Below are 24,877 nucleotides of genomic sequence, written 5' to 3'. Positions count from 1 at the left end.
TCTTGTCTGTGTGCAGGTATGGTCCCACCAGTTCTAGCGTAAATTAGCCCCAAAATTCTTACCCCTTCCTGCCCTTCTTTTTAGATAATTCGGGGACAGTATGGTGTCCAGAGGATGGAGCTTCTGCCTGGGGACCGGGAAAACTTGGCTATCCAGACCCGAGGCGGCCCTGAGAAACACGAAGTGACTGGCTGGGTGCTCGTAAGTACTTGCTGTATGCATAGAGCTGCACAAACAGTAGGACAGTTTGCAAACAGGTCATGAACAAAGAACTGTACAGAAGACACATGGCAATGGACAGGGCATTTAGAGGAAAACAACCGGTGTGAATTAGGCATGAAGGGTAAGGCGTGAAGACTGCTGGCTCTAGCCTTATCCATTGCAGTTTTTCACCTCCATCTAGCATGCAGAAGCAGGCGTTCTGTGATCAGGGAAGGCTAGCCTTAAATAAAAAAAATCTCCTTTCTGTATGTCATTACTTTCCTGCTGCCATTTGTGGGAAAGACACTTGCCCTGTCTAGGAAGGAATCAGTACAGATGCAAGGCATCCCTAAGAGCCACCCACAGCTGAGGAGCCCTTGTAGATCTGGCACAACTGGCCTTTCCTCAGCAAAGCACATCACCTGCCTCAGACTAGCACAGCACAGAAGCCATCAGCTCTCACTCAACAGACCCCGGAGCTACAATCGTACCTGCAGGCTAACCGGTGATTGCCACACATCAGAGGGAGCTGCTGTGCATCCCAGTAAGGGAATTGCAAGATGGTTCCCAGCGGCAGAGAAGCTGGCAGCAGGGGAGCACAGCTTAGGGTGTGTTTGCAAGAGCAGAGGTAGAAACAAGGGGAGAGAAGGAAGGGTCTGAGCCAGTGCTTTTGCTGAACTGACTGACTGGATTGAGCGTATTGTAGGAAGGCCTTTTCTTCCTCTCTCCCTGCCCTTACCAAGCACGCAGTGCTCTGACATCTCCAAACTAGGGAGGCAACAGAAGACAAGGAGGGAGTGTTACAGCACATGGAGCCTGGCCCAGCAGCAAAGAAAGCTGGGCCGATCCACGGGAGTGGGTGCTTGTCCCAAACCCCGCTGGAGAGAGCCACTGCAATCCACACCAGACTGTTGAGGACAAGCAGAAGAAATACCACGGGGTTCCTAAGGGTTAACCTGCTACTTCATGCACTCTGGTCATCTCGTTATGTCTCCAGCAATTGACAGGTTACAGAAGATATCTTAAAACAGAATCAGCTTTACCTATGCACAGGATACTTACTGCGCGATGGGGGGTGTGTGTTTCTTCCCTAGATATCTCCTCTGAGCAAAGAGGATGCTGGAGAATATGAGTGTCATGCATCAAATGCCAAAGGAGAGGCAACAGCTTCTGCAAAAATCCATGTTGTGGAAGCTCTGCATGAAATAGCCCTGGCCAAAGGTAGGTAGCGTGGCTGAACACTCAGCAGCTCTGTCCCCTAACAATTTGCTCAGTTATTTCATACTGAAGGACCACCTCCCTTTAATGCCTTTTGCGGGGGGGGGGAAGGCACACTAGAAATACCAGTCTAACATGCAGTTTTTACAGGGTTTGACAAAACATTTCCAGTAAATCTCAGCTGCTACAGTTCTCAAGGGATCGTTAAATAACCCCCCAACTGCTGTAAAGTACTGGAGATAAAGATACCAAATTAAAAACACCTTTTGGGGTTCTTACAAAATGACTTTCAGTGTTTTTCCAGACCTAAATTTATCTTTTTAGTGCTTTCTGGACACTTCCAAACCTGCCCATCTTTCCTGGGAGCGCTGGTGACACAACCAGCCCCAAGACAGAGGGGGAACTTCAAGCACTTAAAATTCCTGCCACATCCCTGCACTTTCTTATTCTTCCTCATCCTAGAAACATCCCAGTCCCTGCCATTCTCTCTCCATGCTGCGGTGTCAAACCGGGGAGGGTATAGATACGCCACAGCAGGCCTCCAGGCAAGACCTGAAGCCTTTACCCTGCAGCCAGTTTTCAAACCCAGGTCCTCTGTACCAGGCTGTGTGCAAAGCTGATGGCAAACCACCCACCCTGATTCCAGCTGCAAAGAGGATGGCTTAGTGCCACAGCCATGTGTGCTTCAGAATAAATGCAGAGAGCTGGAACAGTGACTGTGACCATGCTAGAGGCAGAGGCACTGGAAAGAAAGCATCCAGCTAGAGAATACTGTGTTGTCCAAATTCACTTTCAGGATATAATCCTTAGCTTTAATCCCAGTAACTTTATCCAAACTATATAGTCTTGATTTTCTGTATCCTTATATCCCTGAGTAGCTGCACAACTTCCTTTAGGAGAATATTAATGGCACCTGGCATTGAAATAAAAGTAGATTAATCCCAGTATCCCTTACGTGTAGGAACTTTGCTAAAGGTTTTTAGCTAGTCTCTTAATCCCTTTTCAAACATCTTATTTATGGATGTGAATGAAATGGAGTTTTACTGAGTTGTGCCTCATATGAGCAGCGTTACCTACACCCCAGAATAGAAGGTGTTTGTTCACCTTCTCGCAGCAGCTCTACGCAGTACTGCAGTCTCACAGCGTATTGCCTCGTGGTTTATTCCTTGTATGCACACCGCATGTTACAGCTGTTTCTTTTCAGCTGTAGGAGAGCTCTCAAGTAAGCATGCTGTAGCTAAACAATAAACTGGCAGTCCACAATGCCTTAAAGGAAAGTGATAACATTAATTGAACAAACTGTCAAGACATCACAGCTACACACTACAGGGATTAGGGAGTCTGTGTCCCATGTCCAGGTGATCTCAGCCCAGAAAAATGCCATCTGTTACCATCCCCCTGCTGCTGTAGTCCTGCGGTAGGGAAGGAAGGAAGGAAAGACGGGGTCAGGACCACATTGTCAGCTAAGACATCAGAAAACCTGTGCACTGTGCTACTGCCCAAGTTGTGATATTGCCCCTTGGAACAGTACAGAGCATAACATGTTTTTGTTTTTCCACAGATGATGGTGCAGAGCTGTGATGTGGTGTGATGTGAGGACTTTCACTTACACACAGTTTCAGATTAGTATTTTGGAAAGCTGCAACCTCTGGCTTTTTCTGGCTCACTAATCATTCCCTCTTAAGTTCCTTATTCTTTGATTACCAATTTGCTTGCATACTTCTTTCACAGATACACAAATAAAGAAATTCACAAGTCTGATTACAAATTTTAATTCTATTTACAGGAAATAAACGTACTCTTGAACAGCACACAGCAGATGAGTAAAACTATTTGAAACGCAACCTACACAAAATGAAACAAAACCTGAGCACTTTAAAAAAACCAAAAAGATGAGAGCAGAGAGCCCTTTTAAAGGCTAAACGCTCATCATACGAGGTGCAATACTCATAGACATCAGTTCTTGGAAGAGGAGCTTGCAGGCATAGGGCATTCGAACCAAAGATATCTGAAAAGAGATTTCAAAAGGCTTGTGATAAGCACCCCAAAATCATCAACTTCCACCACCCTCTACACAAATCACTTGGCAAGTTTTTGGCTCAAAAGTGAATCTGAAATTACCCATGAAAACACTTAACAGGAGTTACTCACAGACAGTAACAAAGCAAGAGGAAAGCTAGAGACTGTCTGTAGAAGCTACAGAGCAGCTAGCCAGAACACATTTCTAATGAAAAACCTGCAGCCAAGGGAGCTGATCTTAAACAAGAGCCATTGAACAAGGGAACATGCGCATAACAAAGTGTGCCCGATGTGCAGTAGATGCAGTTAAGATTTCCAGCACACATCTCTTCAGTAACCCCAATGCCACTGTTAAGAGTCGCTAAAGTCCCTAGCAGGACAAGCCTGTTTAAGGCAACTATTTTTATCTCTGATGCCACTCTCCCCTGACATAGTTCTGTAACCAAGTTCTGTACACACTACAGAGCACTTTTTTTAAAAAAAAAAAAAAAAAAAAAAAAGTGCAACACAAAAGACCTCCCATGGGGACCCAGCTCTGCAAGCATAAATATCTTAATGGGGGCAGTCACAAGGGCAATGGCTCTGAATTCCCATGATTCTGGCTTAAAAAGACCACACGTACCTGAGTCTTATTACGACATCCCCGGCACTCATAGGTATGAGTCCTTGTGTTTGCAATCGCCATGATCCCACAGAGGTTACAGACATGGACTTGGTATGGGTCTGAAGCTTCAAACAATCTTTCTCTCAAGAACTGGGCTGCTCCATGGGCAATCTGGCAATCTCGTTCCATTTCTCCAAAACGAAGGCCACCATCACTGAAAAAAAAAAGAGGAAAAAAAAGCCTCAACTTTTGAGTTCATTGGCAAAATACGTCAGTTCTTAGTGGTGGAACAAGTAACTTATCAGAAACACAACAGCAGTATTACAAGGCAGGAGTAAAGCTCTGCATTAATTTTCCTGTAACAACTCAGAATAAAACTGGTAGGGAGAATGCGAACACGGTAATTTGTAACTGCTGCTGAGCATTTCTAAAGCAGATGTCAGACAGCGAACAGCACAGCACAACTGTAGAGCAAAATGAGGTAAACAATTAAATCATTCTCTGCTTATCTGTGGTGGATTTAACCCTGGCTAGCTGCCGGGTGCCTACCAAGCAGCACTCTCCCCCATGTTGACAGGACGGGGAAAAAGTAAGATGGAAAAGCTCGTGGGTCAACATAAAAACAGGGAGATCACTTACCCATTACCATCACAGCTAAAACAGACTCAGCATGGAGAAAGTTAGTTTAATTTATTGCCCATTAAAAATGGAGTAGGATGGTGAGAAACAAGGACAAAACTAAAAACATCTCCTGTACCTTCTTCCCAGACTCAACTTTGCTCCTTCACTCCCAACTCCTTCCTCCCCTCCCTGTGGTCACAGGGGGAACGGCAGCTGCATTCAGTCCATAACAGCTCCTTTCTGCCACACATTCCTCCTCACACTTTTTCTCTGCTCCAGCATGGGGTCCTTCCCATGGGATAGTCCTTCACAAACTGCTCCAGCCTCAGCCCTTCCCACGGGGTATAATCTTTCAGGAACAGATTGCTGCAGCATAGGTCCCCCCCCAGATCACAGCTCTTGCCAGGAGCCTGCTCCAGCATTGGCTTTCCACAGGCTGGAGGTGGTCTGGCATGGTCCCCCATGAACTTGCAGGGGGACCAACCTGCTTCACCATGGGCTGCAGGGGAAAGCTCTGCTCTAGTGCCTGGAACGCCTGCTCCCCCTCCTTCACTGAGCTGGGTATCTGCAGGGCTGTTGCCCTCACATTTTCTCACTCTTCTCTCACAGCTGCTGCACACTGGTTTTTACCCTTTCTTAAGTATGTTACCACAGAGGCACCACCGGCATCGCTGATGGGCTCAGCTTTGGCCAGTGGTGGATCTGTTGGAGCCAGCTGTAATTGGCTGCGTCCAGCACAGGGTCCCTGGTCCTTTCTCAGAGAGGCCATCCCAGCAGTACCTCCTGCTACCAAAACCTTGACACCTGCACCCAGTACATCATCTTAAGCCAAACACACAAAAATGGGTAGCTAACTGGGGTGAGCTAATGAAGTTCTAGCTGCAAAGCTGAGGCAACTAATTTTTAGGGCTAAAAACATCAGTGAAAAAGAAAACACTGTATAGAAACTAATAAACATCCTTACCGAGATCTACCTTCCATGGGCTGTCTGTTAAGTATCTGGATTGGCCCTCTTGCACGAGAATGGATTTTGTCATCTACCATGTGCTTCAACCGCTGATAATATGTAGGACCGATGAAGATCTGTGATGTGATTTTGCGACCAGTGAAGCCATTGTAGAGGACCTGAAACAGTCAATGCAATCACTGAATCATAAGCCTTACTATCCATCAAATGTATATTTAAAAAGTTACAGTGAATTGATATTTTGATTATACCTCATTTCCTCTTAGATGATAGCCATAATCTGATAAAAGATTGGAAATCTTCTGCACGTTCACAGCATCATTAAAAGGTGTAGCATCACCAATTTCTCCCTTGTTTGCAGACACCTACAGAGAAGGTATTTGCAAAAGCTTGTCAGATTTCTGAAGGACTGGTTAGACAACACTAAGCTGCTTCAGTTTTAACTCTTAATGCCAGAACTTGAGCTTCCATGCCTGTGACAGTACCCTCTCTTGGTTGTTTATCAGCTATACAATTTATAGTGAGATTCTTTAAAATGCACAGTATCATCAATATTGCTACCCCTTTTTCTAGGTCACAGGAAATATTTGGAATAAAAGCAGCAGATCAGACTGCACACTTTAAGTCTGACATGCTGGACAAAATTTACAGGACTGTTGGTCTTCCCCAACAAACCTGCTTTTGCTATCAAGTAACTGGAGAACAATCCTTATTTTTTAGTGGATCAACACCTACTAAGGAGTAGTATCTTTACCAAAAATAAAATAAAATAAAATTAAAAAAATCACATTGCTTAGACATGCAGTGTAAAAGATTCCTCTTACCTTCCCCTGAAGACACTCAATCAAGTGACCAATGGTCATACGGGAAGGGATGGCATGGGGGTTGATAATTATATCAGGTGTGATGCCTTCACAGGTGAAAGGCATATCCTAGAACAGGGAAACAGAGTCAGTACTTCCCAGAATATCAGCTTTAAGATAAGCAGTTGCATGGATTCAGATATCTTTTAAAGCATTTCAAAGGCACTGAAGTACCATGTAAGAAGCAGCTGTGTCCCCTTCTAAAAAATACTTTAGCTAAATTTAAGTCAATGTGCCCAAGTACATATTCCACAGACAACTCACTGAAGGCAGTTCCAATGCTAAGAAGATCAGAGATAAAATGTTAAGAAGGAAAGAGAAAAAAAAAATAAAAATAATTACCTCTTGCCTGTACTGGATACCACAAGTTCCTTTCTGACCATGTCTGCTGGCAAATTTATCTCCAATTTGTGGGATTCTCACAGAGCGTACCTGTAAGCCATAGGAAAATATTCAATTGGTAATTTAAATACAGAACAAAAATAATTAAAAGTAGAAAGCACACACATCAGTGCTCACCCTAATCTTGCAGAACTTGTATCCTTCCTGGTTAAGGGTTACCATGACCTGATCTACAATGCCAGTTTCACTAGTTCGCAGAAAAGTGCTACAGTCTCTCTTTGTGAAACGTCTGTTAGTGCTTTCCAGTTCGTCTTCGTTTTCTGGCAGCGTTACTGTTTTGCCAATGATCACATCATCCCCAGACACACGTACCCCAGGTGCTATCAAACCATCATCATCAAGTTTGTCATAGATTGCATGTCTCATACCTTGGGGAAAAAAGACAAAAAGAAGTTAGACTCCCAAATTTTTCAACATACTGACTTTGATGTTCTGTAGAAATTCAACAAATCTGCTTGCAACTTTAGATGACTGCTAAAATGTCTAAAGACAATTTTATGCAAATATCTCACACTGATGTATTATGCTATTAATACAGACATTTCTGCTATTTTGTAGGTCCCAAAATAAAGACTGAATCAGTTTGACAGCAGTAACAATCTCACCCACAAAAATTTCATTTAAAACCTCAGCCTTCATACTCTCCTGTGTATTACCTTGACAAGTTTCACGTGTAGGCTTTTCGAAGACTTCCTCTTGGTCATATCCTTTTTTAGATTCTTGCTCTTTATATGAGCGGTAGAACACAGATCTGAAACAAAGTTACAAAGCCTTCTCCAGTGAAACCAGCATCATTTTTTCCTCATCTGTGCATCTCAATTTCACTGGAATCATCCTTTTACCACTATTATGGCTACTGTTACTAATGACAACCAAAACAAATAATGTTCATATGCCACACCGCCTTTCCTCTAAAGTCTTGTTAATCTGACCATCATGGGGGAGGACGACACAGGGGAAGGTGGGGATGGACACAAAACCAAAAAACACCTCACCAAACAAAAAAGCTTCAGATGGCATTTTGCTGGTCACTTTTCATATACTGCCAAAGTACCTATAGATAGCACGCTAATTTTTGATGAATGGCAGAGACTTTTGGACATCTCAGAAGTATTTATTCCTAAAGATTATTCATATTTTCACCATACCATTTTCGTATTACTTTTCTCCTTATACCTGCCATTTTGCAAGCATTTTTAGGCTTCTGCTGCTACCTTGCAGTACCACACTCAGTACAACCGAGCTGTAGTGGAAAACTTTCAATTTAAACAGGCTTTTTTCTGGGGCTTTAAGGGTTTTTGTTTGCTGCATCAGTTGCCAGCACACCAAAGCCACAGCCTTTCAGATAAGTATTATCCACATTTAATTGTTCTACTGCACACAGGAGGTTCTAGAAAAGATTCATGTGAGCCGTAAAAGTCTAATAGTCTCATACTTATTCTACGTTGGAAGGCAGTAGATCCAAGATACCAAGCACACACTTCTGGGGCTCAACTTGGACAAAAGAAGAAAATGAGCAAAACTAGAAACCCATTGACCAGCTATACAGCTAAGCACAGCCATCTAAAAATTATAATGCACAAAGTCACATCAGTTGTCCCAACAGCAGGGTCTACTAAGGAGAGGAACCTGCCAATCTTTACTGGTGCAACTGTCACGCTACTGAGGACAAGACTGTATTACAAAGCTGCAATATTGCCATTAAGGAGTTCATAACTGTTTTCATAACTGGCAAGAGTTATATGAAAATATAACAGCAAGGAGTCCAAATATTTTTTCATTTAACTATCGTACAAAGAACAGTAAACGTAGTAAAGATCCAAATGAAAGAGTTGGGAAGACAAAGTGGGAAGTCAGGTTACACAAAGGATGAACCGTTCCTCACTGTGTTTTGCTAAGATGCACATTTCACCATTTTCACTGTGCTGCTCTCTCCACCCCCATTAAAAAAAAAAAAAAAAAAAAAAAGAAAGAAAAAAATACTAAAGTGCTTCTCAGGTTAGAAAGATCTGGAAAATAGTGTCTTCCAGTATAAGATAAACTTTTCTTGAGCCTCTGGACAATTCAGTATACCTTTTTTTTTCCCCCCCTTCTCTTCCAAGCAGTTAAAAAATCTTACAAAGTCTTACCTGAAGAAGCCTCTGTCAACAGCAGAACGGTTCATGATGACAGAGTCCTCCTGGTTATAGCCCGTGTATGACGCAATGGCTACAATCGAGTTGATACCTATAATACACAGAACAAATACTTTGACAGGATGCACACATACCAAACAGGCATTACTTGTAACTCTGTAAGCTGTATTCTCTACAGTGAAGCTGTTCTGTGCTTTCTAAAATAAAATCTCCACATCCCACACACAAAACCCATGTAGTATCACCAAGTGCAACTTTGGGTAGAAAAGAGTCAAGAGTGACCCCTTGTGAAGAACTAGCAAATACAGATACAGCAAATGCATTTTTTTCCAGTTAAGATTTTAGCAGACTTATATGGATGAAGTGATTACAGCTGCAACACGAGCAACGTTATTTTTTGCAGTCTAGGTGCCCAGCTACAAGTTAACTATTAACTTACAATTAATTTTTAAATTACACGCATTTGCTAAATATTCAGGTATTCTACACACAACATCTGTAACATAGTTTAAACTAAACCGTAGTATTTTTATTTAATAACTTTTTAATATTTAAATTTTTATTTTTAATTATTAATTTAATTATTAATTAAACATTAACTAACAACATACCTGCTGGTAACTCTCTAAATCGCAAATACTCCATGGAGCGTGTAGTTACAAGGGGCTTCTGAGGATAATACAACACGTGTGCCAGTGTATCCATACGAACATGAAAGTTTGTAATGTAAACTCCCATAGCCTGTTTACCCATAGCAGACTGGTATGTGTTCCTGGGAGACTAGACAGACAAGGGAAGATCAGTATATATGTATGTAAAGCTCTTTACATATACATCTGTGGGTTTTCTATCAACTTTAAAAGCAGGATGTCAGAAGTGATGCACTGACCTGGTTGTGATCAGGGAACGGGATAATAGATGCACATACTCCCAGGATCATAGATGGGTGAATCTCACAGTGTGTGTATGTTGAACAATATGCCACACCTTTCTCTTGCAAGTCATCGGGAGTCATTGCCAGCATCACAGTCTCTTCTTCCAGCGTATCAATGTACTCTACTACACCGCTGGCCACGAGATCCTGCCAACTGAATAACCAGTGTCTGAAATACTCAGCTAACATAAAATTATTCTCTTCAGCAGCAACAAGAACAAGGCCTTCCCTAGCTTATTATTACTAGCACTGCCTCAGTGTGATAAAAAAATTAATTAAACTAATAAAAATTAATTAGGCAGAGAAAGCATCTTTGTGCTGCACAAAGCTTTAAACATTTCTCTCTCCAAGCTGAGGGAACTTGCAGCTTCCAAAATGGAAAATGAGACTCGCAGTGAACTTCAGGAGCATATCTCACCTGTAATTGTTATACTCTCGTTCCTTCAGCTGGTCAATGTGCCTCTTCTTCAACAGCAACTTCTGTTTTTCCACAATTAAAAGAGGTCGACAAATTCTGCCTGCATCAGTATAGATGCGGATTTCTCGCTCACGAATATCTCTAATCATTGAGACCTGTACAAGAAAGCAGCACTCCATGAGTACAAAGTCTTAGCTGCAATCAGAACTACAGAAAACAAAATAGGATAACAAAGCTCCCTAAAGCAAAGACCTCAGAGGTGCTAGCAGCAACACAGAACATTAACACTCCTACAAACAGAAGCATTTCAAAAGAGTGTTTTCAACTGTTTTTTTCAACTGGATCCTCTCTTAAAAAAAAACAAAATCCAACCCCCAAAATGAATAAAACAACCCCACAACCAAACAAGAAACCACACACAACGTCAAACAAACAAACAAACCCAAAAAGGACCAACCCCTCCAAAATCCCTAAAACAAAAAAATTCCAGGCAATGTGAAGTATATTCAGAAAGAGACTTGCAAATAATGCTGTTTGGAACTTGCAAAATAGTATCAAGACATCATTCTCATCTAAAAAGACACCCAAACTCTATGTAAAATTTATACCTCTGACACAATGATGTCCATCTGACGACGGAGCTTCCTTAGGGTATTCATGAGCTGCTCTGGATCTTTGTGTATTCCTACCCAGCAGCCATTAACAAAGATCTTGGTAGCACTAGAAAAAGGGAAACCCAAACAAATAAAACAAAAACCCCAAACACTTGAAATGTTGTGCAGGAGCAAAAGCTTAGGTCTGTTTAAATGGTTTCACTTGCACATACTCAGCTATTGCTGCTGGAGATATTTCTTCCAAGTTTTCCATACTCCATTCTTCCAAGAATTCCAAAATTGGGGACGGCTGAGACCCCACAGAAATGTAAGCCATCAGGGCTAAGTTCTTCACAAGTCCTACTGCATGACCCTGGTAGAAACACAAAGTTAATTTGCATTTCCAAATAAAGAGATCCCCCAAGAAGATGCAAGGACTTAAAACTTCAAGTCCTCAAGGAACTGGACACAAAACATGCTATGTAGAAAGTACTTCATTAATTTCTACCATTCAAATTCAGAGTTAGCTACAAGGCTAAATATTCATGTCAGCAGTTTTTTAAAAAAATAAAACAAGTGCAAGTGATCATCAGAAGTGCCACGGCTATAAAATGACTAGCAGATAAAAGCAGTTAGACATGACTAAGTACTGACATAAATATTACTTCTGTTACCTCTGGGGTTTCAGCAGGGCAAACCATCCCCCACAGTGTATTGTGCAGCTGTCTGGGCTTGGCTAGTTTACCATCTCTACCAATTGGAGAATTCAGGCGTCTCAGATGGGAAAGTGTAGATGCAAAAGTCAGACGGTTTAACACCTACGTGTAGTAAGGAATTCAGTCAGTCAACGTTTAAGTGTGTTGTGGACAGGCATCATGATACATTAGAGCAAAGGATCAATGCCCTCTAGAAATGATGTACTTGAACTAAAATAGCTCTGATTTTTGTTAGCTACACTTTTCAGTTCACCTCCACTAATCTTAGACTAAGTTTACCCTTAAAATCACAAGCTCCTAACCGGTGTTGTAATGACAGAAGTCTTCAGAGCATGCTTATACCACAGCAAAGCCCAGCATAAACACAGTTATCCAAGCAGAGAGCTGGTTTTTGTAGTATAGCTTACTCTGATCAGGTAACTAGAATGAGTGATACTTGTAAAAATACTTTTTAAGCTGTGTTTTCACCAGGAGGGGCTACCAGTACAATGATACAGATCTTTTCAAACTTAGTTTGAAACACTAACAATTTAGTTGTCACAAGCAAATCAGCATTTACATTCTTCTCTGAGTCTGCTCAAGGCTTCTCAAAAATTTAAGAAAATTTATTTTTACAGCCTGAAATGTGAGAGTTTATTTAAAAAGCAAACCAGCCCCTCCTACACCAACAACATACCATCCAGGGACAGCTACCATCTTTGCCCCTTTCCTAAGTCTGCTCTCCCCAAATTAATGATCTCACCAGGGCTCCTGACAACAAAATGTGCTAGCATTAAAAACCGTCACCTCTTTCCTGTTTCCACTTTTATGAGAAACAGGCTCAACTAAGCACTTCTCTGGGCTAATAAAATTAGTGCTCATCGTCATTAGGTATGGAATGAATAACTTATATTACAAGGTGTCACTCAAGTTTCTTTAACCACCTGTGAAGCACTGGAAGTAATTAAAGTGAAGAAATCCATCCTCCCTAAAGGTTCCCTGGGACTAGGACTTGACCAGGCACACAAGCATATGCTGTAACACAAGAAGCCTTTACAAGACTTACACCAACTGTTTAGCAGTGAACACAACAGCTAAAGCCAAAACCGAACAACAACAAACCCCCCCCAAACCCCACACTGGGCTCAACTATTTGGATCTTCATCTGTTTCAGCTATGAAAGCTTCCTTTTAAAAATGGTTCTGTTTAACATACAATATTCACGGCTGCCAAGCAGTATTAAACTCTTCCATGATATAGCTTCACTCCTCTGTAAACTGACAAGTATTACCATGCCTTATTCAGCTATTGTACCTGAGATACTCCTGCTCTGGCCTGATGAGCTTTCTTCTGGTCACCCCAGTTGCCAGTTGCCAACGAATACTTCAAACCATCTGAAATAATTCTTGTTTTAATTGCCAGCTCCAAGTTGAAATCTTTCCCTCTGTCAATAAACTTTTGTGCGTATATTCTCACTTCCTTCAGTAAATTCTTAAACATTCTGTAGAAGATGCCAAGAAACATGATTAAACAGTACAGTAGCAATTCAGCTTACTCAGCACTATTTGGAAAAAATGTCGCTGGCCTCCTGAAAAGAAGCAAGTAATTTGTAACTAGAGGAGGAGGAGGAAAAAAAACCCACAACAAATTAACCTGTTTGTGAACATGCACAAAATATGCTTCAAAACAAGTTGATGCTAACCACTTACTGTTAAAGTACCCACTCCACAAAAAAGTCTAATCAGATACAGGCTGTGCAGCCGAAGACCGACTATCAGAGGCAGCAGAATAGTCTGACTAATTTAGAAGCACAGACTTGGCAATGCCTCTACCATTAATTATGTCCAAAGAAAATGTATAAATTATAATTACCCTCTGAACAGGAAAGCTAACAGTGGCCCAGCAAGATCCAGTCTTTTGTTGCCATAATGATCTCTGTCATCAAGCTCTCTTCTTCCCAGTGCTGCCAGCAACAATCTATGAACCATATACCTAAGCAAATAAGATAGTTTATGTTTTAAACTGACAGCAGACAGTCACAACAAAGATTACATGCTTTCATAGATATATCAAGTGAACTGTTTCCTAGAGGCTGTCCATTCTAGATCTTTAGGATACTTATGTCCTAAAACAGACCTCTTCAGCACCTACGTCCTTAGAGGTGAATGACACACTGAAAGTTCAGGTAACTACTGAGAGAAGTTAAATTTTTACATCATGATGATAATGCATCTTCTGCTGCATGTCTGTCCTGTACTGTAATACAGGCTATGTTTAAGCTCATAGAATCAAGTGTAAAATGGTAAGTCTCCTGATGCTACAGTTCATCTGCATACCAATGAGCAGCGATCAAAAGGATGTGCTAGTAATTTTAGAGTGGGTCTACATTACAGACAGCTTATCAGTAATTATCTACACATTAGTTATCAACTTCTATGTGTGGTCCATGCAATGTGATGTCAAAGAATCATCAATGACATTCATATCTAACTTAAGATCCAGAATGTGTTAGAGGCTTATCACTGACATCATATCTAACTTAAGATTCAGAACATGCTAGAGGCTTGTTTTGTTTAATTTTTTTTCCTGTTATCAGCATTTGCATTTTCTCAGCTATGAAAATATACCAGTGCCCTTAAGTTTATCACTGAGTATCCAGAAGGCTGAAGTTAAAAACAAACTACCATTCAGTGCATTCTTCCAGCCATGTATGTGAATAAAATCTGTGTTCAGGGTCCATGTGCAGATGTGTGACAAAAAATATTGACATACCCTAGAAAATAGGCCTTTTTGGTTTCACAGAAGTCACTGACACCAACGTGCGGGAGCATTTCTTTCTGCAAGACTTCTTTAGCATACTTGATTCTCTTTTCTTTGGTGACACCTGGCTTTGCACCTCTTGATCCAATAAAGTTTAGAGCAACATTTTGCTCCTGAATGACAAATGCTTCATCCAGAGAAGGTTTGACCTAATGCACAAAATACAGCAAAATCCTGTAGTATCTAGTGCCTGTTGGAGTTGAAAGAAACTATGCAGTAGTTTGCTAACGATTCTTTTCAGGAACTGCTAATTACCAATCCAGTTCTTTCTGGCTTTACTGTAGTAGCTCTTTCAAGAGCAGCAGAAAACAGTAAGGGAGCATGCAGGAAGCACACAAAAATAGTTTAGACATCTGAAAATAGTTCTCATTCAACTACATTCTAGGCCTGTTGCTGTTTCAGGTATAAATCAGGATTTTACAATTAGTCAATGGCAGCAGGATAAGACCCTACCTCTCCAAATACATATTAACTCTTTGAAATGTCCATTGCACTCTGTTCACTTAAAATACTCATTAGAATAGGCTTAGGCAGATAACTTTTGACATTTCCAACAGGCATCCCACAAAAACAATAAAGTAATACATTTAAATTGGAAAACGAACAGTACTTTGAATGATGATTAGCCACACCTACACATCACCAAATGTCAAGCCAGGATATAACTTATTTAACATATGTTACCATTTCCATCATTTCTGGATCTTCAAAATCATATATGATGTGCTCTAAAATGTCCCTGTCAGACACAAAGCCTAGTGCACGGAAGACAATTATGATGGGGACTTCTTGTTTGATATATGGCAAAGTCGCTACAATGCGCTGACCAATAGCACTCTTCTTCGCACCCTGAAAAGATGGGGAAAAACATACATTAGTCTTAAATGACCTTGCCTTTAATAAGTGTATCTCTCTGGATTTGGATGATGCATCGTAAGTGTATTTATTCAAGCACTGCAGGAAACCATGACTTCTCAGCAGGCCAGCTAAGGAGCTATTCTGAAACTTTACTCCAGTAGTGACTTTTTTATTTTAAAAACATTTCTAACTTTAGAAGTCTGCAAAAACTTGGAAGGTTTTTGCTGATACAAAGGAATTTAAGTACTACTACTTGTTCACCCATATGGATCATTTCTCTCCCTTTATGTATTTGCAAAGAGCAATCCCATCCATGTTTCCTTCTGTCAGCTTCAGCCCAGCTTTTCTAATCCACTATGTAAGACTCTCCATTCTTGCAATTATTCAATAGCTGCTCCCTCCTCCCAGAAAGAAACAAACACTGTGGAATGCTGAGGGACAACCATTAAAGAGTGCCCCAGCCATCAGGAGCTAGAGTGGTGTAAGGCTTCTATTAAAGTTACTCTTGGAAGATGCCTGGGAGTTTCCAAACATCAGTGCAATGGTAAATGGGTACTGGTACCTTCTGCTTTTGAAGTGATGAACAGCACTTACTGCCCCTCACAGGTGGCACAATTAGATGTTAAATATGAATTAATATGTGGTCTGCAAAACACATCTAAACACTAGCTTGGCCGTCAGCAAAGACAGGGTCCCTGCTCCTATTCTCATCCTTTGTCAAAAAAAAACAGGACTCAGCTTCTCTGGATTTTCTAAAAACTCATTTACAGTAATACTAAAATTGTTTTTTAGCCTTGCTCTAAAACCTGCCACAAATGGAGTCTTCATTTCAATCCTCAAATTATTTGTCCCAGAGACAGGCGTAATCTGTGACAAACAATATATTTTCATTTAATTTTACCTTCTTTACAACTTAGCATCAGAAGCAATCTCTTCTCCAAATCCCAAAGGTAAATAACACGAAGAGAAAGGACAGTAACAAAACTCCTAACACAATCTTTGTTGTAAGCCCCAGGGCAGGGGTAATTAACGCTTAGGCATACCTGCCCACCTCTGGCCAGCATGCTAACCCATATAGTACTGGTTGGTCGAGAGGAATTTTCCAGACAAGATCTGCACTCTCCTGTGTACGCATATTTTGAATCTTTCTTTGCAAACACATACACTGTGTTTGTAGCCATTTTCTCTTGAGCAATCAGAACCTGTGTTAGAAACAAAAACATTAGTAAATAACTGACAAAAGGGCATGTTGAAAGTAACAAGTACAGTGCTTTAGGTGCCTTAAGAGCACCGCACAGCATGAAGTCAATTTGCCAAACTCAAAAGGATTACACTACATTTTAAAAATATAGTACTAAGCAAAACATACACCTAGATAAGATAGAATAACCAAAATAAAAGCCTCTGAGAACACTGTTCTCTATGATGTACTTACCACATCTACTAGCTGTGCTGAGACACTTTTGTTAGCTTTAGGCACAACACTGATAAAGCACTTCGCTGTTTCCAAGGCCAAAGCACTACAGAGGCATTTAAATTTTAATCCCAGCTCTGACAGTCAAAGCCAGATTATTTTTTTTTCCTCCCCAAGAAAAAAAATACAATTCTATTTCTTTTGCTGTGTTTGCCCAAGTGTCAGTTACAAAAAACCCAGCAGTTTCATTAGTGAGGCACAAGCGTGGTCAGGATATGATTTTGCTAAAGCTGAATCCACAGCAATGGAGGGAAGAACCTATTCTTAGAACAAAATGTATCTACACAGCTGTGAACAAACTGGAGGAGATTCTTGAGTGAAGAAGTACCTCATATTAGAGTGCATGCTCCTCTGCAATGTTGAAAATGGAAAGGAAAATATCTAGAATACTTAGTGGCATTCAACGCAAAACAGTTCGTGAAACTGAAGGGATGCATGCCTCAGAGAAGAAAAGGTGTCTCAATATCTGACAGAGGACTAAAAGCCCATCTTTCTACAAGATCACAAGCGCCTAGAGTAACCTTGATACACTGGAATAAGAGTGCTTATCCTTATGGCAAAACGTATTGAAACAAGTAACAGAACTTGAGTGTCTGTAAAGATGGCTGTGGAAGGTATAATCCCTTACCTTTTCTGATCCATTAATGATAAAGTAGCCACCAGGATCAAGCGGGCATTCATTCAGTTCACAAAGATCACGGTCAGTTAAGCCATTCAACAAACAGTATGTTGAACGTAACATAATAGGAATTTTTCCTATAAAAGTTTTCTGATGCTGTGTCTGTAACTGATCCTCCCCTTCTTTAATAACTGTTTTAGTTATATCCACATACAAGGGGGCTGAATACCTACAGAATGAAAACACCACTGTGTTATCTGTCAGTTATTACTCGAGGTTGTACAGAAGATAATGAATGCAGTTATTCAAGCACTCACTGGTATATTAACCATTATTACCAAATCATCACCTGGACTTAACAACTAGACATCAAAATATAAATACAGCAGTAATTATTACATTTTCAAGGCACTAATAAATTGAAAAAGACTATCAATAAATAATGCAGAGCCAGTCCTTCTTTGTGTTTATCCACCACAGAGTTCATTCTTACGTAAGGTTTCTCAGTCTGGCTTCATTGGGCATCATAGGTGAGGGTGCTCCATCTCTTTCCCAATGTGTAGGTTTGGAGAGATAGATTTGTTCAAACTTCAACAGATACCGGGGCTGGAAAATAAAAAGACATTTACCTGTACTGGAAGAAACATCCATTTTGGTTGTTCAAGAGTGGCCCTAAAGTTTAACAATCAATGCTGCCACATGTCCTCAGCTGAAGGTACGAAAACAATCCCCCTCCAGATTACTAAATCAAAAAACTACTCAAAGCAAAGGGTTTATGAAAGACAGATCCTGCTTGACAAACCTGATCTTCTACAAGACTACCTACCTAGTGAATGAGGGCTGTGGATGTTGTCTGCCTGGACCTTAGTAAAGCCTTTGACACTGTCTCCTACAGCATTCTCCTGAAGGAAATGGCTGCTCATGGCAGGTGTACTTTATGCTGGGTAAAAAGCTGGCTGGACAGCCAAGCCCAAGGAGCGGAGGTAAATGGAGTTACATCTGGCTGGCAACCAGTCACAAGTGGTCTTCCCCAGGGCTTAGTGTTTGGGCCAGTTCTGTTTAGTAACTTCATCGATGATCTGGAGGACACGATCAAGCGCACCCTCAGTAAGCTTGCAGATGACACCAAGTTGCAGGGGACTGTTGATCTGCTTGAGGGCATGCAGGCTCTGCAGAGGGGTCTGGATGGGCTGGATCAATGGGCTGAGGCCAGTTGCATGAGGTTCAACAGGGAGAAGTGCCGGGTCCTGCCCCTGGGTCACAACAACCCCACACAATGCTACAGGCTCGGGGAGAGTGGCTGGAAAGCTGCCTGGTGGGAAAGGCCCTGGGGGTGCTGGCTGGTGGCCAGATGAACATGAGCCAGCAGTGTGCCCAGGTGGCCAAGGAGGCCAACAGCAGCCTGGCTTGTGTCAGAAACAGTGTGGCCAGCAGGACAAGGGCAGTGATTGTCTCCCTGTACTTGGCACTGATGAAGCTGCACCTCGAATCCTGTTTTGGGCCCCTCACTACAAAGAAGACGTTGAGGTGCTGGAGCATGTCCAGAGAAGGGCAACAAAGCTGGTGAAGGGTCTGGAGCACAAGTCTTAGGGAGGAGCACCTAAGGGAACTGGGGCTGTTTAGCCTGGAGAAGAGCAGACTCAGGAGGGACCTTGTTGCTCTCTACAGCTGCCTGAAAGGAGGTTGTAGGCAGGTGGGGGCCGTTCTCCTCTCCCAGATAACTAGCAACAGGATAAGAGAAAACGGCCTCAACTTGCAGCAGGGGAGGTTTAGATGGGGTATTAAAAAAAATTTCTTCACTGAAAGGGTGGTCAAGCATTAGAACTGGCTGCTCAGGGAGGTGGTAGAATCACCACCCCTGGAGCTATTTAAAAAAAATGCCTATAAGTGGCATTAGGGACATGGTTTAGTGGTGGACTTGGCAGTCATGGGTTAACAGTTGGACTTGATGATCTCAAAGGTCTCTTCCAACCTAAATGAGTCTATGATTCTATAATTTCTGAACACCTCATTAATGAAAAAAACAAAAGAGACTGAAGGGTCAAAAACATTGGTAAGAGAAGAACAAAGTACCCGAAAAGGTCTTCTTCCTACAAAGTAGCTAACAAACTCAAAATCTTCCAAGTCTGTAAATATATTAACAAACAGAATATGCCATGCATATGTCTACTTTGATATTTATTATGTAAATAAATAAAACTGTTGGGTTTATGACATAAAAAGGTGAATCTGCTTCAACACATACGAGATAGTGACATATCAAACAAGGCGTGAGGCTTCATAAAGCTTTGCTCCCATGTATAAAACATCTCAATAGCTTTATTTCAGTTCCACATAAATCTTTTCAAGTGTTACAGTGAAACTGTGGGGATGAAAGGACAGATACCTTTCAGCAACCAAACAATTCTCATGTTCTTCACTTTGCTCCGAGAGCCACTCACTCCTCAGAATCCTAGTGCAAGGAGATTTAGAGCATTCAGTTCACCTTGCATTTAAAATAAAGTGGTAAAAGTTTTAAAACAATACTCAAAGTGCACTTGTGTATCTGGTAGGGGGAGTTAGAACTTAAAAGCAAGCCAGCAGTTACCCAACAGTAGCTTTGTTCAAGTGTTTCATATGTGTGGTCTCAGTCCTGATGCACAAGCATGCCGAGGCAGCTTGGCTCTTGGCCTCCTTACATGTAAAATGACCTAGAGATGAGCCACGCTACTCACGAAGCGTTCCTTCACAGACCAAAATCCACACATGCAAAGAAACATAAGCAGATCACCAGACCTGCATGTATACAGCTTGAAGAAAGCGTTGTACAAGCCTTTCAAGTTGCTATTTCCCACCATGTCCCTTTGCAGAATAGAAACTAACACAAATAAAGAACTACAGTGCTGCCACCCCACCTAAGTATCTGCCTAGAAGCCAGTTGAGAGTATCTATTAGGAAAACAAAACTTGAATTCCATGCAGGTGTTTTACCTTATCTCAGCCATAAGGACTCTGCTGCAGCACACCACCAAAGCAACACTTGCTCTAGCAGAGCAAGCTCCAATGCAGAGAAAAAAAATGTTGGCTTATGGTTCATGTCACAAGTGGCTTTAGCCTTTCTAAAATGTATTTTCAAGTCCTTATATTCAGCCTTTTCTTTGGACTCATTATTAAAGGCTAAAGTGCAAATTATCTATCCCATATGTTTTGTCTTGCACAGAGGCACAGGAACCACCTTTTTAACATCTGTGCTAAGTGGTTTTGTTTCCTCTAGAGATTAAACGGATTATTGCATCAATTCATTAAAAACCCCACAGCTTTCAGACAAACTGAAGAGTCATTGCTGCTCTATCCCCAAGATATACTAGTAACTAGCATTCTCCATTCACTATCTTCTCTCTCACTTACTATTAACTAAAACCGTTACTGGAGAAGAATAACCGTTATCAATAACTGAAAACACAGCAAGTTGGGTAAGAACAGTTCTTAGGATGATTCTATAGGATCAGTTTTAAGACTTGAATTGTTAGAAAGACCTGAAAACAATCTGATATTTATAAGGCACAAAAGCTTCCTATAATAGTAGGTAGCAGAGCCTTGTTGGCAAATATTTTGTAGGTCAAAAATTTTCTCTCAATTCTTACCCAAAGAAATACCTTTTTCCAGGATTTGCATAGTACCAAGTCTCCCAAGTTCTCAGGCAAGCACTCAAGGAGAACTCATTTACTGTGATTCCTATCTCTGAACACAGTCATTAAACCCTCTGATGTGCTCTAAATTGCCTTCAAAATTTGAGGCTGAAGCGTCAGGAGAAAGAAACAAAAAGTCTAATTAATCCTATATACTCAGCCTCCTTAAATTAATCCAGTATCTTCAAACAAGGCAAGAGATTGCTAGCAAGTGACTCTGAAGGAAAAAGCAAGTTTCCTTTTTCTCATATCTAGACTTATTCCTAAGAACTTTAATTTGCTAAATAAGAGTAAGACACTAACCTCTCTGATTTGAGAAAGTAAAATAGTAGCTTTTGGGCAAAAAGAAGCCAGGCACAAATGATGCTTGCAATCTGAACCATAATCACTTACAGTGCATATAGCAACTACACAACTGCACGGCTAGAGAATTCCACAATAATATCCACAGAATAACAGAAGAATCAATAAAAAGAATTACAGGGAGATAAATGTTTAAGAACTGTTTGTCTAACAAACTAAAAGAAATCTGTTATTCTCTCTACAGGATAGCTGTCTGCCAACCAAAAGATACAAAGGAACAGCCAAAACATGTAACACATTCGATGCTTGGGTGTCCTAAAGTTCCATTAAATCTCTAGAGGGAAGCAGCAAGGTAGTGACTGACAGCAGGGCAACAGATCATCACTATCTGCACTTATGGAACAGGGATCACACCACATGAGGGACACAGATGAAAGCACCATAGACACTGTAGAAGGTGGACACACCTCCTACACACATTGTAGAAGAGCCGTCATGCAGCATAGACCTTAGATAATTTGTTCTCCTTTTGGAATGTCGTGCCAATGGAAGGTGACAAGCAATGGCACTCTGAAAACTTGGACCTAATTTTGGCCAAAGAAAGCTAACAGAGAACTCTTCAGCTATAAACCTTTATTGCCACAGTAAAGCTACTGAAAATCAAAATCCCACCAAAATATCGTTTGCTTTTGGCTATCTGACTTGCTCAGTAGAGCAAGTAGTAGCATCCCTGTCAATGCGGTTGCATACAGTAACTGAAAACATGAGCTGCAGCAGCCAGTTGTTCTTGGTCATCTCACAACGCAACCAACAAATTCTCAACTCAACCAGCAAGAGAGAGTAACTCTACAGGAGAGGAAAGTTTGATTCTACAGATAACAAAGCTCTTGCACATGTTTCTCAGCCATGTACCTGACTATCTGGAAACTTGTCCATGTATCTCATAGACTCCAAGGAGTTCATACTTCTGTCCTATTGACTACATAAGCAGTGTCATAACTCAGACTTATTTCTGTCTCTTGGGTTGGGGGGGTTGAATAAAACCCACCTAAAATAATTTTACATTGTAAAAACACATCACCTTTGCTGGGGGTCTCCACTTACCGGCTCTTCCACTTCTCCTGTGGCATGCTGGGCTTCAGCTTGTAAATCAATTGGTGGAGCATCTTCAACAATTCTCTGCACAGACATCTGAATAAACTCATCAAAAGAATCCAACTGTTGCCTGACTAAACCCTTTTCATCAAAATAGGAGCTAAAAAAAAAAGCCATTAATGAATAAAAGATCTTAATTTTATTCATGTACTTCATACATCAACAAACTTAAGATATATTACAAAATAATCCGAACTCCATGAAATACAGCACAGAATCAAACACATTCACTTCTCCTGAGGTAAGAGTTTCAAACACAGATGCTCAAAAATGTTTAACAATTCTCTCACTGCTTGAAAGACAGACATGCTGCCACCTTTTGTCTGAGCCACAACTGTACGCACAATCTACTTAAATTAGAAGGGAAGCATCATGACAAACCTCAGCAAAAGCAGCTTCCACTTTAGTTTTCAATAATGTACGTAAATTACTTTGCTTTAACTGTTTTTGCAAGCTGCAGTAATCTGAGTGCATACCCCTAAGTCAGTAACAATTCTCAGAACTTTCCTTAGCTTGGATACCCTCTGTTCCAGTCACACAGAGATTCCCAGCTTCACTCCTCCAGATTTGCCTTAGCCTTTGTGTCACCTAGCTTCAACCCAGCACAACCTAACAGTAAAAATCAAAGTCTAAATTGGAAGACCCACATCCTAACTTTTAATGGGATGACCTAAACATGTCTGCTGCACTAGCTCCTACCAGCAAGCTCCTCTACCTCACATTCCTGAAGACAGCCAGGGAACCTGCACTGCCTCAGCTTCTGCCCCGTTGCTGCCAAGATCTCTAGAGAAAATGTAAGAACTATCTCCCTACCAATAACTTCAGGCTTCACCAAAGAAGACAACACACCCTTGGCTATCATTCTGTGCCACAGTGAATCTTGCTGGCACACTCCCCTATCGCACAAGGGGAAAGAGGAAGGGCAACCTGTATCACAGAACAATTAAGGTTAGAAAGGACCTCTGGAGTCCCTTCACCCTGCTCAAGCAACGTCACCTAGAGCTGACTGCCCAAGACCATGTCCAGAGAGGTTTTGAATACTACCAAGGATGGAGACAGAGACTCTGGGGAACCCACACCAGTGCTTGGTCACCTCCACAGCAAAAGAAGTGTTTCATCATATGGAGTGATGTGCAGCTTTGGCTGAAGGACTTCCCTTAATTACCTCTCACCTGACTGAAAGCAAAGGTAGCACTTTCCACTGGACTGCAAAAGAAAAGATCTCCTTCTGCCTCCAAAGTTTCTCATCTCTGCTCTCCATCCAGATTGCCTATGGGACCAAACCCACGGGTCTATTCTTTCATTTGCATCTGCTACTCTAAGGCATCAGTCATATACATTTTACAAATTATGCACTTAGCAAGAAAAACACTTTTTACTCAGTTCCACACAGCATCCCACTCTTTAACAGTCACAAGGAGCTGCAAGGCCTGTTCATGTCTCGCTAGAAAAACATAACACAGTGAAAAAGCCACGTATCTATTTTCTCATACCAGCATCAGCTGTGAGGGTGGTGGGCAAAAGCACGTGCTTGGTATGGAATCAAAATCACTTCTTACTTCATTCGAAACAGCGCATCCTATCCCACCAGGGATCAGTAGGGCTTCTTAACCCCTGACAACCCTGCTGCTTCTGCTTAAAGCCCTTCTGCTCTGAACATGCTACAACACACCATATTCAGCATAACCAAGCCTGCAGCTTCTGTGACGTGTAGTGAACGAACTGGATGTCACCTGTAAGCCCAAGGGCTCGTATAGCTGAAGTGTGAGGAAAAGTAAGTTTTAGCAGCTCACCTAATAACAATCCAGCAGGCTTCTTGCCACAAGTCGGGGGTGATTTCATCATCGTCTTCATCATACTGCATATCTGCCGTGGAAGCACAACACTTAAGCCCAGCTCCCACCACCTCCGCATCCCTCCTCACCTGCTGAGGCGACGCCGGCACACGGCGACCGAAGGGATCCTGAGGGACCCCCCGGCACTCCCCCGGCAGCCCAGAAACCCCACCGTGCCCCCCACCCCGCCGCCCCGCTCCCTCCCTCCCCGCCGGCCTGAACCGCGGGAAAGGCCCAGCGGGGAACGGCCCGCAGCCGCGGCACCCTCACCTTCATCGGCGTCGTACATGGTGGCGGCGGGATGAGCCGCGGGAGGCGGCGGCCGAAAGCGGGACTCGGAGGGGGTTGGGGGCTTGGCGGGGAACGGCGCCCAACGGCCCGGGACTGCGGCGGCGAGAGCGCGGCACGGCGGCGCCTGCGCACCTCACACGCGGGGCGGGGCGGGGCGGGGCGGCTGTGCGCGCCGTCTCCCAGAA

General features: G+C 42.0%; 2 protein-coding genes across 2 annotated transcripts in view; one reads left to right on the top strand and one right to left on the bottom strand.

Moving 5' to 3' along the window:
• The window catches only part of IGFBP7 (insulin like growth factor binding protein 7), a 17,823-nt gene extending 14,593 nt beyond the window's left edge, over nt 1-3,230 (top strand). Inside the window, exons 3-5 of the mRNA XM_056337473.1 lie at nt 85-201; nt 1,296-1,422; nt 2,981-3,230. Of these exons, the coding sequence (XP_056193448.1) occupies nt 85-201; nt 1,296-1,422; nt 2,981-3,000 (264 nt within the window). The 3' untranslated portion in view covers nt 3,001-3,230. The remainder of the gene's footprint in view (nt 1-84; nt 202-1,295; nt 1,423-2,980) is intronic.
• POLR2B (RNA polymerase II subunit B) lies at nt 3,176-24,841 on the bottom strand. Its single transcript, XM_056336754.1, has 25 exons — nt 24,672-24,841; nt 24,360-24,432; nt 22,516-22,666; nt 17,935-18,047; nt 17,451-17,670; nt 16,392-16,550; nt 15,175-15,339; nt 14,443-14,639; nt 13,543-13,662; nt 12,985-13,171; nt 11,650-11,793; nt 11,209-11,348; nt 10,991-11,102; nt 10,383-10,537; nt 9,920-10,118; nt 9,642-9,810; nt 9,025-9,121; nt 7,552-7,646; nt 7,013-7,263; nt 6,836-6,925; nt 6,455-6,562; nt 5,882-5,995; nt 5,628-5,788; nt 4,061-4,256; nt 3,176-3,427 (listed from the first exon to the last, which is right to left on the bottom strand). Exons 1-25 carry the CDS (start codon nt 24,688-24,690, stop codon nt 3,338-3,340), a joined length of 3,525 nt encoding a protein of 1,174 aa, XP_056192729.1. The 5' UTR covers nt 24,691-24,841; the 3' UTR covers nt 3,176-3,337.
• Between the last annotated feature and the right edge of the window lie 36 nt (nt 24,842-24,877).

Source organism: Falco biarmicus, chromosome 1 (genome assembly GCF_023638135.1).
Source record: "Falco biarmicus isolate bFalBia1 chromosome 1, bFalBia1.pri, whole genome shotgun sequence".
NCBI classification, from domain to species: Eukaryota; Metazoa; Chordata; class Aves; order Falconiformes; family Falconidae; genus Falco; species Falco biarmicus.
This window is presented reverse-complemented; position numbering and strand designations above follow the sequence as displayed.

Excerpts from the sequence above, each read along its gene's own strand:
- POLR2B (XM_056336754.1), bottom strand. Across the intron at positions 22,667-24,359 it reads GCCTGCTGGATTGTTATTAG|CTCCTATTTTGATGAAAAGG; the intron begins GTGAGCTGCTAA and ends TTTTTTTTTTAG. Across the intron at positions 16,551-17,450 it reads TCATTAATGGATCAGAAAAG|GTTCTGATTGCTCAAGAGAA; the intron begins GTAAGGGATTAT and ends TTTCTAACACAG.